Here is a 13,996-nt window from a genome sequence, read left to right as displayed (position 1 = left end):
GAAATTTGTGAGCTCTAGAATTCGTGATCTCCAGTCATTATTTTCGCAATTGCTCAAATCGGCTCTAATGATGCGCAATACATGCGACTTCACATTTTATTATGTCTGAGTAGATATTACTGATTGGTGCGCTAAGTATTGTTGTGACATCACAGCACTACGTCTGTATGGACAGCAGAGAAACAGTAATTCCTATCACACTACCTAACACCCTGCACTGGAACCTATCAGCTACACTATATCACTATCTAACCTACACTGACTATCTGTATTTTATATGAGCTATCTAAATATCTTAATGTAATTGGATGAGAATTTGGATCCAGATGAAAGCACAGGAATGTCACTGCTCTCTATCTAAGAACTGCAAAAAAAAAACAGCAGAAAATGGCTGCTGGGGAGGTTCTTGTATAGTAAGGGGGAGGCAACTTTAATATTGGTTGCTAGGGATGTTGCTAAGCTCTGACAAAGATATTGCAGCCTTCTCATTGGCCCACTAGCAAAAAAAATCTAGGATATTCGTGATTACGAATATATAGCACTATATTCTACATCTTTGCGAATTCTCAAAGTGCCGATATTCGCAATAAAAATTAGCTATTAGGATGTTCGCGATCAACATTAAAAGTGAGATTTATAATAAGCAGCCCAAGTTTCATTAGAAAGCAGAATAATTTTTGCGGGTAAATCTTCAAGCGGTTATTTTTTAGGCCTTGTTCACACAATGTTTGCTTTCTTTCAAGTAAAACCAAGATTGTAACTAGAAAAATAAACTCGTAAAGAATGTCCTCAGATTCAGTAAGTGAAAAACACTTCTGTTGCTTTTGGATGGTGAAATAATTACCCAATTGGGCTAAATTCCAAAACAAAATATCAATAGAATGTAACACATCTCCAGATTTTCAGAGATGAGGAACTTTGTGCACATTTAGTAAATCTAATCATTTTACCTAAGTACCGTAACGTAGGTTGTTTAGATAGTGGCACCTCGGGTGGAGCTGATTACGCCTGTTTAGTGTCTCCATGTGCAGAGTTTGCTGCTGATTTGTCTAATGTTTTCCTTTGGGATTTATCTTTCTTGGTTGTAAAATCTAAATGTTCAATCTGTCAGATAAGATAAATGGAATCTGAACTTTCTTGCATCTCTAGAAAATGTTTTTTTCCATACATTACACAGAGTACTAATGGCTGCAGCGTGGCTTTAGCCTAAAGATTTTCTGCAGTCTATATGTGAGTGCTTTGTATGATTTCAGATTTTGATTGTTCGTTTTGCTTCGTTATGGCACAGTTTTTTGACTGTGCAAATTAATTCAGGAGGAATCATAGTTCACATATGTCCATTATTGGGTCACATTCACACAGAGAAGATTTCCAGAAAACTTTGCAAGAAAGTGGAGTTATAAAACCCTATCCACACATTGCAGAAAAAAAATCTGTGTAGATTTTAGGGCATATCTGCAACAACTCCTAGTCTGTTGTCAGAAAGCAGTTGACTTTACCACCGATTTGTTTCCTTGATATTGCAGTATGTGACATCCACATCTAAGCTGTACATGCTGTATGCTCTTGTGTATTTGCTGTAATTAAACCCCTTTGAACGGCATCTGTCATTTGTACCTCTGACACTGGCTGACCTGTTACATGTGCACTTGGCAGCTGAAGGCGTCTGTGTTGGTCCCATGTTCATATGTGTCCGCATTGCTGAGAAATATGTTTTAATATATTCAACTGACTAGGAGCAATGGGGGCGTTGTCATTACACCTAGAAGCTCTTTTCTGTCTGCAGAGAAAAATTATGTTTTATTATATGCAAATGAGCCTCTAGGAGCAACAGGGGCGTTACAGTTACACGTAGAGGCTCCGCTCTCTCTGCAACTGTCACACCCTCTTCACTTTGACATTTTACTGCCTGGCCCTGTCAATCAAAGTGCAGAGGACACGTCAGTTGAAGAGAGCAGAGCCTCTAGGTGTAATGGCAACGCCTCTGTTGCTCCTAGAGGCTCATTTGCATATATTAAAACATAATTTTTCTCAGCAATGCGGTCACATATGAACATGGGGCCAACACAGATGCCTTCAGCTGCCAAGCGCACATGCAACAGGTCAGCCAGTGTCATAGGTACAAAACTGCTGACAGATGTCCTTTAGTAATAATGAGATGGCTCTGCTCATTCTTTCCCAGTCTGTACAGCAAGTTAACTGATAAAACATGTTTTAGTGATCAGTGTGGAAACTGGATGACTTCTAGATAATTTTATGTAGATAGTCTCATAAAAATAAGTATCAAAAACGATACAAAAAAAGTTTAGAAGATAAATCTGAAATAATACGATATGTACTTTTCTGATGATACATTTCCCTTTATGGAACTCCTCGGCTGTAAACCCTGTCGTATATGTATAACCCGCTGTGTAACCTTATAACTGTTCATCTTTTTTTTTTCTGAAATGAGATTTAGAGATTATATAGCAAAATTGTCAGTTTTACATTGCACACCTGTGACTTGCTCCACTTACATCGGGTCCGATCATCTGATAAACTCCGGGTCACGTTTTATGTTATTATTATTATAATTATTTTAGAAATGAGGGACAGAAACTAGAAAAACACAAGACTGTAATAAAAAAAGAGTTACATATTTCATTGAAAAGGTTAAAAAAGTGTTTCTCAGGGCTCTTAGATTACCATGTTAAAATACCAAGGGAAAATAAAACCTGGGCTAGGATTCTTGTTTGTACTTAGAGGGCTTTCCGGACAGGAAGGCAGTCTTGATGCAAGACAGTAAGCCAGAATACCAGAGGGGCAGTACAGGTGAAATGGCTGCAGCTGTACCCTGCGTTTCAATGTACAGCAGCTACAGTATACCCTGGAATGTTTCCTGAACAGAAATCACATTCGGTTAGCTCTTGTTCCCAGGAGTAGATCACACTAAAATGTTATAAAATCATGATTTCCTGCACTTGAATTCTTGTGGTTTCGCAACTGGTTCCAATATTACAAAGGAGGAGATTTTGTGGCTTCTATGAGCTGATATATATATTTCCCCTTTTTTCCCTTTTCTTGGACATCATGTTTTATTAGATAGTAGATGATATTGTAGTTTTGAGATGTATTTATTTTTCAAAAATTTGCAAAACCAATGTCTTGATGGCCGCATCAGAGTGTGGTCTGCTGCAAAAAGTCCGGACTCCACAGGGTATCCTGTGACTACTGTTTAACTAGAAATGCACAGACGTTGTGCGCAGAGCTGTCATCGCCTCCTTGTGTAAAAGGAAAGTGAAACAATTGTGAAAACCACCAGCAGAAACTGTGCTTTACAACCTTGAGACTTAGTCAGAGCTTCTGTGGGATCTGATTATTTGAAGCCTTTGGAGGAGGAGCACAGGGGCTCATTGGTTAGTTGGAGTCCTATGTTCAAATCTGACCAAGGACAACATCTGCATGGAGTTTGTATGTTCTCTCCATGTTTATGTGGGTTTCCTCCGTGTTCTCCGATTTCCTCCAACACCCCAAAGACATCCTGATAGGGAACTTAGATTGTGAGCCCCATTGGGGACAGCAAGCAATGATAATGTTTGTAATGCCTGCAGAATATGTCGGTACTATATGGGTAGAAAAAAATAATTGAAAGTGAATACAGAACAGAACTCTGTGGATCCTCAGTAAACTGGGTTCAAATTAGGACTTTTAGGAAGATTTATTAAGCACTCCATGCCAGAATTGCGGTGCTAAAAGTTGCTAATTGTTTGCACATCAGAGTCACAAAATGACCCTGTTAACACTATGATTTCCACTTTTCTAAAAATGTGGGTGGTAAGAGGCATAACCTGTGTGGCCAAGGAATTTATATTACCTTAAGCCAGTTTTATCACTCAAGTAACACCTGACATTGTTTGAGTATATTTAACATTATGGTGAATGGGTCTGCCGAGATATGCCAAAAAATTAAATCTGGATAGGTCATCAGTATCTGATCGGAGAAGGTCCGACACAGCCGTTTGAGAAAGCACCAGCATTCGCCGTGGCCTTCTCTCTGCTCACCAAGCCCAGCAACGTACATTGTATAAGCACGGATGTGCTTGGTATCGCAGCTCAGCCCCATTCACTTCAATGGCACTAGGCTATATGACCGATAAACGTGACTTCACACGGCTTAGGAAAAGCTGGAGCACTGCTGTCTTCTCAAGCGGCTGACCGCGGGGGTCCCAGGTGACGGACACCCATCAATCAGTTATTGATGACCTATCCTGAGGACATTGGATAACACTTGGAAACCCCCTTTAAGAGACATATTAAAATTTTTGATCAGTGGTGTCTGACCTCTGAAACCCCCAAGATCTATGGAACGAGGAACTCATGAAAGTAAGGACTTCAGAGCTCTCGTGGACTCCAGAGCTGGAGCAGCCCAAGAAAGATTCCCTTTAACCAACAGGACTATTTAACACCCATTCAACATTGTCGTAATACAACTGTTTGGCAGGATACAATGAAGAGGTTGTCTGGCCTTCAAAACTTTAATATTGGCCATGTTAATACTGATTAATTCAGATTATTTATTTGTATTGAAAATGTGCTTCCTTTATGCACTCAGAGTTATGCATGCCTGTGAACTCAACCATTTCAGCATTCCCTGCTTGTTCAGTGTCTGTACAGATGTTTTGTTCTGCGAGCTGTGGCCTTTCCCAAAATACAGTGCATAGAGTAATGTATACTAGCAGCCCTGCTGAACTGTGAGAGGTTTATAAGCTTGTTCTGTTTGCAACCAGAAAAGAACCGGCTTCAGCTCTCGATTATAATACAGGTTAACAGATTTATTTAACCAATCATTAGTAACAGGAGTCATCCCGGAAGATTGGAAATTGGCAAATGTCGTGCCCATTCACAAGAAAGGTAGTAGGGAGGAATCGAGCAACTATAGACCAGTGAGTCTGACATCAATAGTAGGCAAATTAATGGAAACCCTATTAAAGGATAGGATTGTGGAACATCTAAAATCCCATGGATTGCAAGATGAAAAACAGCATGGGTTTACTTCAGGGAGATCATGTCAAACAAATCTTATAGATTTTTTTGACTGGGTGACTAAAATAATAGACGGTGGAGGTGCAGTAGACATCGCATATCTAGATTTTAGTAAGGCTTTTGACACTGTCCCACATAGAAGACTTATCAATAAACTGCAGTCATTGAGCATGGACTCCCATATTGTTGAGTGGATTAGGCAGTGGCTGAGTGACAGGCAACAGAGGGTTGTAGTCAATGGAGAACATTCAAAACAAGGTCATGTTACCAGTGGGGTTCCACAGGGATCTGTACTGGGACCAATTTTGTTTAATATCTTCATAAGTGATATTGCAAAAGGCCTCGATGGTAAGGTTTGTCTTTTTGCTGATGACACAAAGATATGTAACAGGGTTGATGTTCCTGGAGGGAAACGCCAAATGGAAAAGGACTTAGGAAAACTAGAAGAATGGTCAGAACTCTGGCAACTGAAATTTAATGTGGATAAGTGCAAGATAATGCACCTGGGGCGTAAAAACCCAAGGGCAGAATATAGAATATTCGACACAGTCCTGACCTCAGTATCTGAGGAAAGGGATTTAGGAGTAATTATTTCAGAAGACTTAAAGGTGGGAAGACAATGTAATAAAGCAGCACGAAATGCAAGCAGAATGCTTGGATGTATAGGGAGAGGTATAAGCAGTAGAAAGAGTGAAGTGCTTATGCCGCTGTACAGAACACTGGTGAGACCTCACTTGGAGTATTGTGCGCAGTACTGGAGGCCATATCTCCAGAAGGATATAGATACTCTAGAGAGAGTTCAGAGAAGAGCTACTAAACTGGTCCATGGATTGCAGGATAAAACTTACCAGGAAAGGTTAAAAGACCTTAATATGTATAGCTTGGAAGAAAGAAGAGACCGAGGGGATATGATAGAAACTTTTAAATACATAAAGGGAATCAACTCGGTAAAGGAGGAGAGCATATTTAAAAGAAGAAAAACTACCACAAGAGGACACAGTTTTAAATTAGAGGGGCAACGGTTTAAAAGTAATATAAGGAAGTATTACTTTACTGAGAGGGTAGTGGATGCATGGAATAGCCTTCCTGCAGAAGTGGTAGCTGCAAATACAGTGAAGGAGTTTAAGCATGCATGGGATAGGCATAAGGCCATCCTTCATATAAGATAGGGCCGGGGCTATTCATAGGATTCAGATATATTGGGCAGACTAGATGGGCCAAATGGTTCTTATCTGCCAACACATTCTATGTTTCTATGTTGTATCACAGGGAAGGTGCAAGATAGGCAATGCGATATCCTTACTCATCTTGTTCTGCTGATCAGTAATGGTTGTCCTGACATAATATGAGAATCTCAGACGCAGCCCTAGATTCCTTCAAAATGCACATCACATTCATCCAGGGTCAGGTTAAAGCACCACTTCTGCCCATGGACTGCTTTTTTCAGTTGTCAGAGCAGTCCATACTGTATGTGCTCTGTGTAAAACAACAAACTGTGTGCACACGGAGTTCAAAGAATGGAAGCTATATGTCAAATGACTGACTGGACCTCTTATTAGCTTAGACAAAATAGACGCCAAGGTAAAAACGGTCCAGCAGCACGATCAAAATAAAATAGCATCAGTAGGAACAATTTAGTTCAAAAACGCGTGAGCGCCATGTGGACTGTTAATCCTGTGGATCTGACACATGTTTGAGAATCTTCAATAAAACTTTTTGGATGTTATTTAGATCCTGCTGAACCATTTTCTCTATGTGTATGTGAATGGTTCTGGAAAATTTGTATCCAGTTTAGAAATCCACACATGTAAAATCCATAGTTCTTTACCTCATACATTAATGCTCTTACACAGTAAGAAAGTCATGAACGAGTTTCCTTTCCATTTTTCCTCTGCTGTGATGCACTGTAAGGTAAATTCAACTCGACACAGGTCAAAAAGTGCGATTCTGCAAGTACGCCTCTGCTCCGTTAGATTCATGTCTTCTAAACCATATCCTGTCATCACTGCTTCCCTCCAAGCATAAGTTTAGATATAGCCTACTCTAAGGGTATGAAATGAGAAGATAGGAGGGTTATAGAAAATTACCATCCTATTACCGTCCTATTAGGCAGTGATATCATTTTAGGTAGAGACGGAAACACTTCCACTTTAATTATCCTGTGATTAGATTATGAAGTGAGAAGCACACGTCAGTCACGCTCCATGTTTTTGGATCCTCATCAGGAGTGCAATAGATTGAAATACCAGATTGCTTCAGCACCAATCAAGAATCACCTTTCCATAAATTGCTAGATACCATCTTAGGCTACTTTCACAACTGCATTTTTGCTGTCCGGTTTTGAGATCCGGCATGGGATCTCAAAACTACAGCAAAACGCATCTGTTTGAATAAACAACCGGCTGCATCTGTTCAGAACAGATCTAGTTGTATTATATAAAAAATAATCATACCGGATCCGGCATTTCTAAGTCAATGCGTGGCAGCACCATTGACTTACATGGTTTTCTGGTGCCCGATCCGGCATGTTTAGTTTCCCATGCCGCGCACAAATACGCTACTTGCAGTGGTTTTGTGTACGGCATGGGAATGCAACAAACCGGAACGGAATGCATTCTGGGGCACTCTGTTCCAGTTTGTTCAGTTTTGTCTGCCAGATCTCAAAACCGGAAAAGAAAACGCAGATGTGAAAGTAGCCTTACCCTTTTCAGGAGGAAGTCAAGTAAAGAATCTAAGACCTGGAAGACTCTAGTCCTTGTACTATGAGATGTTTTCCAGGCTGAACTTGGCAGGTGCATCGAACAAAGGAACCTGCAGTGATTAGAGCGGAAGAAAGAAAGGAACATCGGGTAGAATAAGAGAGCTTCTTCTACGTCTTTGAATTAAGCAGGAAGCTGTTCCTTTTCTTTATCTTGGAGATCAACTTGTGTTTAATGGGGTTGTCCAGGATTTTGTTTTTATATCCTCCCTACACTCAAACATACCTATGAAGAGGTCTATACTTACATGCTCCCCTCAGTTCCCAGGTTGTGTTTCCTGGCCTTCCAGTCTCCACCTGCCAACTTCCACATGGATGGCGGTCACATGCACTGCTGCAGCCAGTGCTTGACCCCATGGTGACATTTCCCCAAGTGGCTTCCGACCCAGCAGTATTATACTGCTTGTAGATATGTTAGTTCTGAGGCTAGTCAGTAGCTTCAGAGGTGCACATGAACCCTTCCATGAAGAAGTTGACAGGCAGGGCTGGAAGTCCAGCAAAGAGTGACCGGGAGCTACGAGGTAGTAGGTAAGTATAGCTGTCTTCTCAGGTACTTCTGAGTGTGAAAGTGGGGGAGTTAAAAATCCTGGACAGCCCGGACAGTATATTTCTTGAGCTTGGTATGTAAAATAGTTTTAGCAGTAACTTTTGCCATGAGACACTTGTCAGCTCTTTATTGCCTTCAGCAGGGCTGATATAGATCAGTGTTATAGGAAAAAGCCTCGGACCAGATTACCGCAGCACTTGCCAAGTTTTCCCTTGTCTCAAGACATGTAGGTTTTGTTTTTCTTTCGCAGAATACATGGAAGATTTGTATTCCGAGGGAGCTGGCCACAGAACAGAAAAGAGAGTAGAAACACTCAACAAGCAAGCAGTTTATTCATCCTCAGGAAGCCAGGCTTATAATCCCAGCATGACCTGGCGTTCTCCACCTCATACAGGATTATATTGTGTTCTGCGTCCACGTCTTCTCTTAGGTGGCCTGTATGAAGGAGTTAAAACGCGCACACACTTCCTGTCTTCAGTGGACATCTAGTAATACAGTAGTTGTTACTGGAACAGAAAGCATGTTCTCTCCAAGACAAGCCCACCCTGCGAGAACCACAATCTCGACGGCGTTCAAGATAGAAGGAAGGTTATTAATAAAGAAATAACAAAAACAGTGAGCGCTTCAGGGAATACACAGCTTATTACAGAGCCATCCAGCTGTGTGTGCCTTTCCATATTTACGCTGTGGGTTTCGATGAGAGTCATCCTTGATCTTGTAGCAGGTGGTTCATGCTGGAACGCTGCGATACAGTCATTATCAGTCAGCTCATTGTTACTGGTGTTATTACACACTGCAGTCTGCAGCCTCGCTGCTTCTTTCCTTTGACCCTTCGCGGTGAAGGGATCCTTCCTGAAATAGTTATGGCGTTGCAGTTTTATGGCTAACAGCTTGACCCGAGGAAAATGTAATTTTCAAAGGACAAATAAGGTCAGCTGTAGGAAGATGATAAATGTATTTTTAGTAGTTACACCCAAAGTGCTCTTCCTCTCCAAACAAAGACGATGTGTGCGTCTTAATAATTTCTTATTGTACTGTTACATTTACATATGTGCAGTTTTATTTTTCTGCTTCAGATTTATAGAGCAGGCCATGGCTTTGTGAGACCTGCCATTGCTTGCCATATAACTTGTCACCAACATTGCCTTTAACGTGTGTAGCTGTACTACATTTTCCACTTTCTTCTTCTCTCTCTGAAGGTTTGCCTCAGCAGTAACTTATCTGACGGGCACCTCAATGGTTAGCACTAGTGCCTTGCAGCGCTGGGGTCCTGGGTTCAAATCCAGCCAAGGAGAACATCTGCATGGAGTTTGTATGTTCTCCCTGTGTTTGTTTGTGTGGCTTTTCTCAGACACTCCAAAAGACATACAGTACTGATAGAGAACTTAGATTGTGAGCTCCTTTGGGGACAGTGAGTGATAATGTCTGTAAAGGGCCGTGGAATATGTTGGTGCTGTATAAGTGAGTAAATAAATACATAAAAGTTTCATCTGTTCTTTCCCTCTCTCGCTTAGGCCAGTTTCACACTTGCATTTGGGAGATCCAGCAGGCTATTCTAGCAGGAAGCTACGTGAATTCCATCCGGGCCCCATTAACTATAATGGGGATTGGCGGAAATCCAGCTGCAACCCGGCAAATATGCCGAGAAAACCGCTGCACGCAGGAAACTAGCCTTAGTTTCTTCATCCATCCCTTCTCTCCCTCTTTTGGTCTCTCTCTTTCCCCATCAGCACTTTCTAATGGTCTCCCCATTCCTCTCTCCCCCTGATGGTTTTCCCATCCCTCTCTCCCCTTTGTCTTTCCTTGTTACTTCATTCTTCCCTCCTTTCTTAAAAACAAAACCTACAGCAGTGTGGCAGGCACCGCACTATGAAGGGTCCTTTTGTACTGTAGAATTAGAAGAATTTTGGTATCTCTGACTTTTAGTCTAACCAGACTGTCTATTACTCTGTAATTCCTCTAGCGCCATTCTATGGAAACAGTAGGTTTAAAGAGCACACCAAATGCTTGAAAGAACTTCTTTATTAACTTAAACTTTTCTTTATATATAACACTGCCGCCTCCACAGCAGATAGTCCATTTACAAAACACTTGTTGAAAAGATATCACAAAATGGCGGTATGCATAAGATTGTTCAACTGTTCAATCTTGTCATTCAACATAAAATGGTGGATATATTTCTCTCTTGAGTATCTGTACTCTCATTTTAGGTTATTTATGCACTTTATGATCTCTCTGAGAGGTATATCTGAGGTCTAACTAATAGTTCACTTGCTGAATTTGGTCGCAATTTGCAATATGCAGTTGACAGTAACTATTTGCAGAATGGTTGAGTATGATCTGGTATGGTTGTATGCAATTTGGAGTGCAATATGGAATTTGAATGGTTGCAATTGTTTGTACTGGTTCAGTATACTGTTCTAATCACTATTAACAGTAGGAACATTATACAACTGTTTTTAAATACCTATTTTGGCCTCTCTGCTTCCATAAAACACAGCTCTTAGTGGAATGAATGTCTGTTCAGCTTCTCTCTCTGGTGAATAATAATTTCTAGCAGCTCCTGCTAGGGGAACTTCCCACACAGGCTGTGTGTGAGGCTAGCTGTGATTGGCCAATACGCCTTTTGTGTGTAAGGCTGGCTGTGATTGGTCAAGACTCCTGCACAGCAACAACAGTTTAACTCTATGCTTTCTGTTGTTTCTGCTTTGTCATTGATCTTACCTTACATTATATAATGAATCTTAAAGGCATACTATCTTTTCTGCTTCTGTGAACACAAAATATAACTCTGCTACATCTGTATACACCATGTCAGCACCCGGGGCTGAGTGCCCTTTATAGTCTCAGGAAATTGAACAGATAGCATTTCTTTGCATCGCAGATCGTGGTTGCAAACTTCTATAGAAAAGATTGGGGACCACCAGCCTTCAGTACTGCAGCACTGCCACTCCTGCACCTCTGCAAACAGGTTTTTATTGTACTGATATACTTGTGAACAGGCATAAAAACTGCAGCTTCTGTGGACACAAAATATAACTATTACATGACATCCAAACATGAAGTCACTGTAGAAAACCCTGCTTTTGTCTTTAACATACAAACATAGGAACTGTATTAAGGTTATTGGCAGGTCTAGCTGTATAAACATATAAGCTATACTAGCAACCTAGGACAGGTCTTAGCTGGCCAGCTACACGCAGGTTTATGCACCGATCAAAATTCTCAGGAGCAGCTCAATGGTGGTAGCTGGTCAGACTTCTTCTCAGTCATAAAATAGAAATATTAATGGGTGCAGTCTAAGAACTACAGATGTAACAGAGTTAAGTCATAGTCATAACGCGTTAACTAAATCTGATAACTCACCAAGTGCGTGTGTTAACTCTGCTACATCTGTATACTTGAGACACTGTGTTAGCACCCAGGGCTGAGAGCCCTTCATAGTCTCAGCAAAGTGATTCTCACTCCAGGAACAGATAGCATTTCTTTGCATCGCAAAGTTTACTGGTCCAGATTTTTCACACACAGTGGTCTCCGCTATAGAAAAGAGTGGGGACCACCAGCCTTCAGTACTGCAGCACTGCCACTCCTGCACCTCATGCAAACAGCTTTTTATTGTACTGATATACTTGTGAACAGGCATAAAAACTGTACAGGGTGTTAGAAATCCAAGCACATGTAGCCCATAAGTACCAGTTGATAATGTTCCATATACTACATAAAACTTCCTATACTTTGCTTCAAATAGAGTAACATGGTGTCATTGTCATCCACTATTAAACTCCACAAGTACTGCGTGTCGGGAGGTATAACACCATAATGCAGCTCCACATGGATGGGGAGATATAGTAATGCATTTGCACCTAGAATCTTACTTTATTTGTGACAGAATTTTTTGTGCACACTCAATAGAGTTGCAGATAGGAGATGTAGACTGTGAGCCTCACTGGGGACAATGCCCCAATATGTTGTCGCCATATAAATAAATAAAATAAGTTGTGACAAATTTATTAAGACCGTGCGCCAGAATTTGAACCCATTGGTGACATGCTAGACACAACTGTCTGCAAGTCAGCTTTTTATTTTTTTCTTCCTCTGGTCCTACTTTTGTTGCAGTCTTAGATTTTGGTGCATCTTGCGGTCAAAAACTATACCAATGTGGTCTAAAAAGTGGTGTAACATTCTGATAGTATAAAGACCAAATATCTTTCAGGCAATACCACAATGCAGCACAAAATTCCAACCCATCAGAACCCCCCCATTGCAGTATTCAACTGTATCACCGTCCTGAGGATGGCGATACAGTTCAATTCAGGAGATTGCCTGTGGCTCATAAGTACCTGATGTCCTAGCAGTAATTGCTACTGAGATCATTAGATGGTTATGTGCCCAGCTGGCGGCCATTAGGAGCGCTTGGGCGGCCCCCCTCGGCATCAGCCCACTGGGAAATTTCCAGTCCGTCCTTGGTTTCCTTTCCATCAGTGGGAAGAAACTGAAAGCTTTAGTGACAACTCAGAAGAGCAAAGTTCCACTGTTTGAACCCAATGTCCCATTTCATACAATTTGCTATGCTTCTTGATTAGCTCATTTATGTTTTTTTTTATTCCTTTTCTATTCTTTCTTTGTTTCATATATTCCATTGTGAGTCATGGCGTGCTTCTGAGTCACTCCGTAATAATGATTTCTATGTATGGTTGTGTATTTGTCATATTTATCTATTTAGCCTAGGTCTTTTAAGGCAAGATTTGCATGCCTGAATATTTTTCTTGCATATTAAATTTTAAAGCTGTAATAACTGGAATTCCCATTGTTTCTTTTATAGATCCCTTGTAGCCTTGAGTACTGGGATGAACTCCAACGGTCATTTGTTGCCTTTCGAGAGTTCAGTCTATCGGAGAGCAAACCATGCGAGCTTCAGCTGCCAAGCATTACCACGGTCAGCGACCAGAAGGAGCTCGTGTCTTCACATCTTTGGAGAATTGTTTTGAATGGCAATACGAACTCTATGGATGACCAGAGGTAGAACGTGCTGTGTATAGCTGTGCTTACTGTAGCTTGATGGAGCCCACCAAACATAATGTAGAAGACTCCTTAAATTACATCATTATCAGCAGTGCTTTTTCTCATCAGTCATTTATATTGAAGCGCAAAACATAACACTAGCATAGCAGCGACATCTTATTGACAGTAGTGTTTACAGATGAATATTTTAGCAATAAAGTTTTAGCTTCATTTATTTGATCAGAAAATTGTGCTCATATACAACTCATAGTAAACCAAATCAAAACAGTAGGTCTGTAGAAATATTACCGTAGGGTCTTGGTGAAGGTTGTACAGAGGACTTGTCACCTGACAGGACTATTTTAATAGCTTCATGCATTCCCTATGTAATAACAATTCTGGAGCATCTATTCTTATGGCTCTATGGTCTACCATTCCTTTATTATTTCTACTAGAAATCATGAATGAATTTCTAGCAGTCTGCAGTAAGGGTACAGAGGGGTGGTAACAAGTTGGGGGGGTGTACCTGATTAGTCTGAAAATGGCAGCACTGATTGGATAGAGTCAGACTGTGCAGGTACACACCCCCAACTTGTTACCACCCCTCTGTACCCTTACTGCAGACTGATAGCAATTCATTCATAACTTCTAGTAGAAATAATAAAGGA

General features: G+C 40.9%; 1 protein-coding gene across 5 annotated transcripts in view; it reads left to right on the top strand.

Moving 5' to 3' along the window:
- Positions 1 to 13,996, top strand: part of VPS13B (vacuolar protein sorting 13 homolog B) — a 988,099-nt gene that overhangs the window by 821,696 nt on the left and 152,407 nt on the right. For all 5 annotated transcript variants that reach the window (XM_044295329.1, XM_044295331.1, XM_044295327.1 and 2 more), the window contains one exon: positions 13,150 to 13,346. In XM_044295329.1, coding sequence (XP_044151264.1) covers positions 13,150 to 13,346 — 197 coding nt within the window. The remainder of the gene's footprint in view (positions 1 to 13,149; positions 13,347 to 13,996) is intronic.

The sequence above is a fragment of the Bufo gargarizans genome, chromosome 5 (assembly GCF_014858855.1).
Source record: "Bufo gargarizans isolate SCDJY-AF-19 chromosome 5, ASM1485885v1, whole genome shotgun sequence".
NCBI classification, from domain to species: domain Eukaryota; kingdom Metazoa; phylum Chordata; class Amphibia; order Anura; family Bufonidae; genus Bufo; species Bufo gargarizans.
The sequence above is the reverse complement of the archived record's forward strand: the minus strand, read 5'-3'. Positions and strand labels throughout refer to the sequence as shown.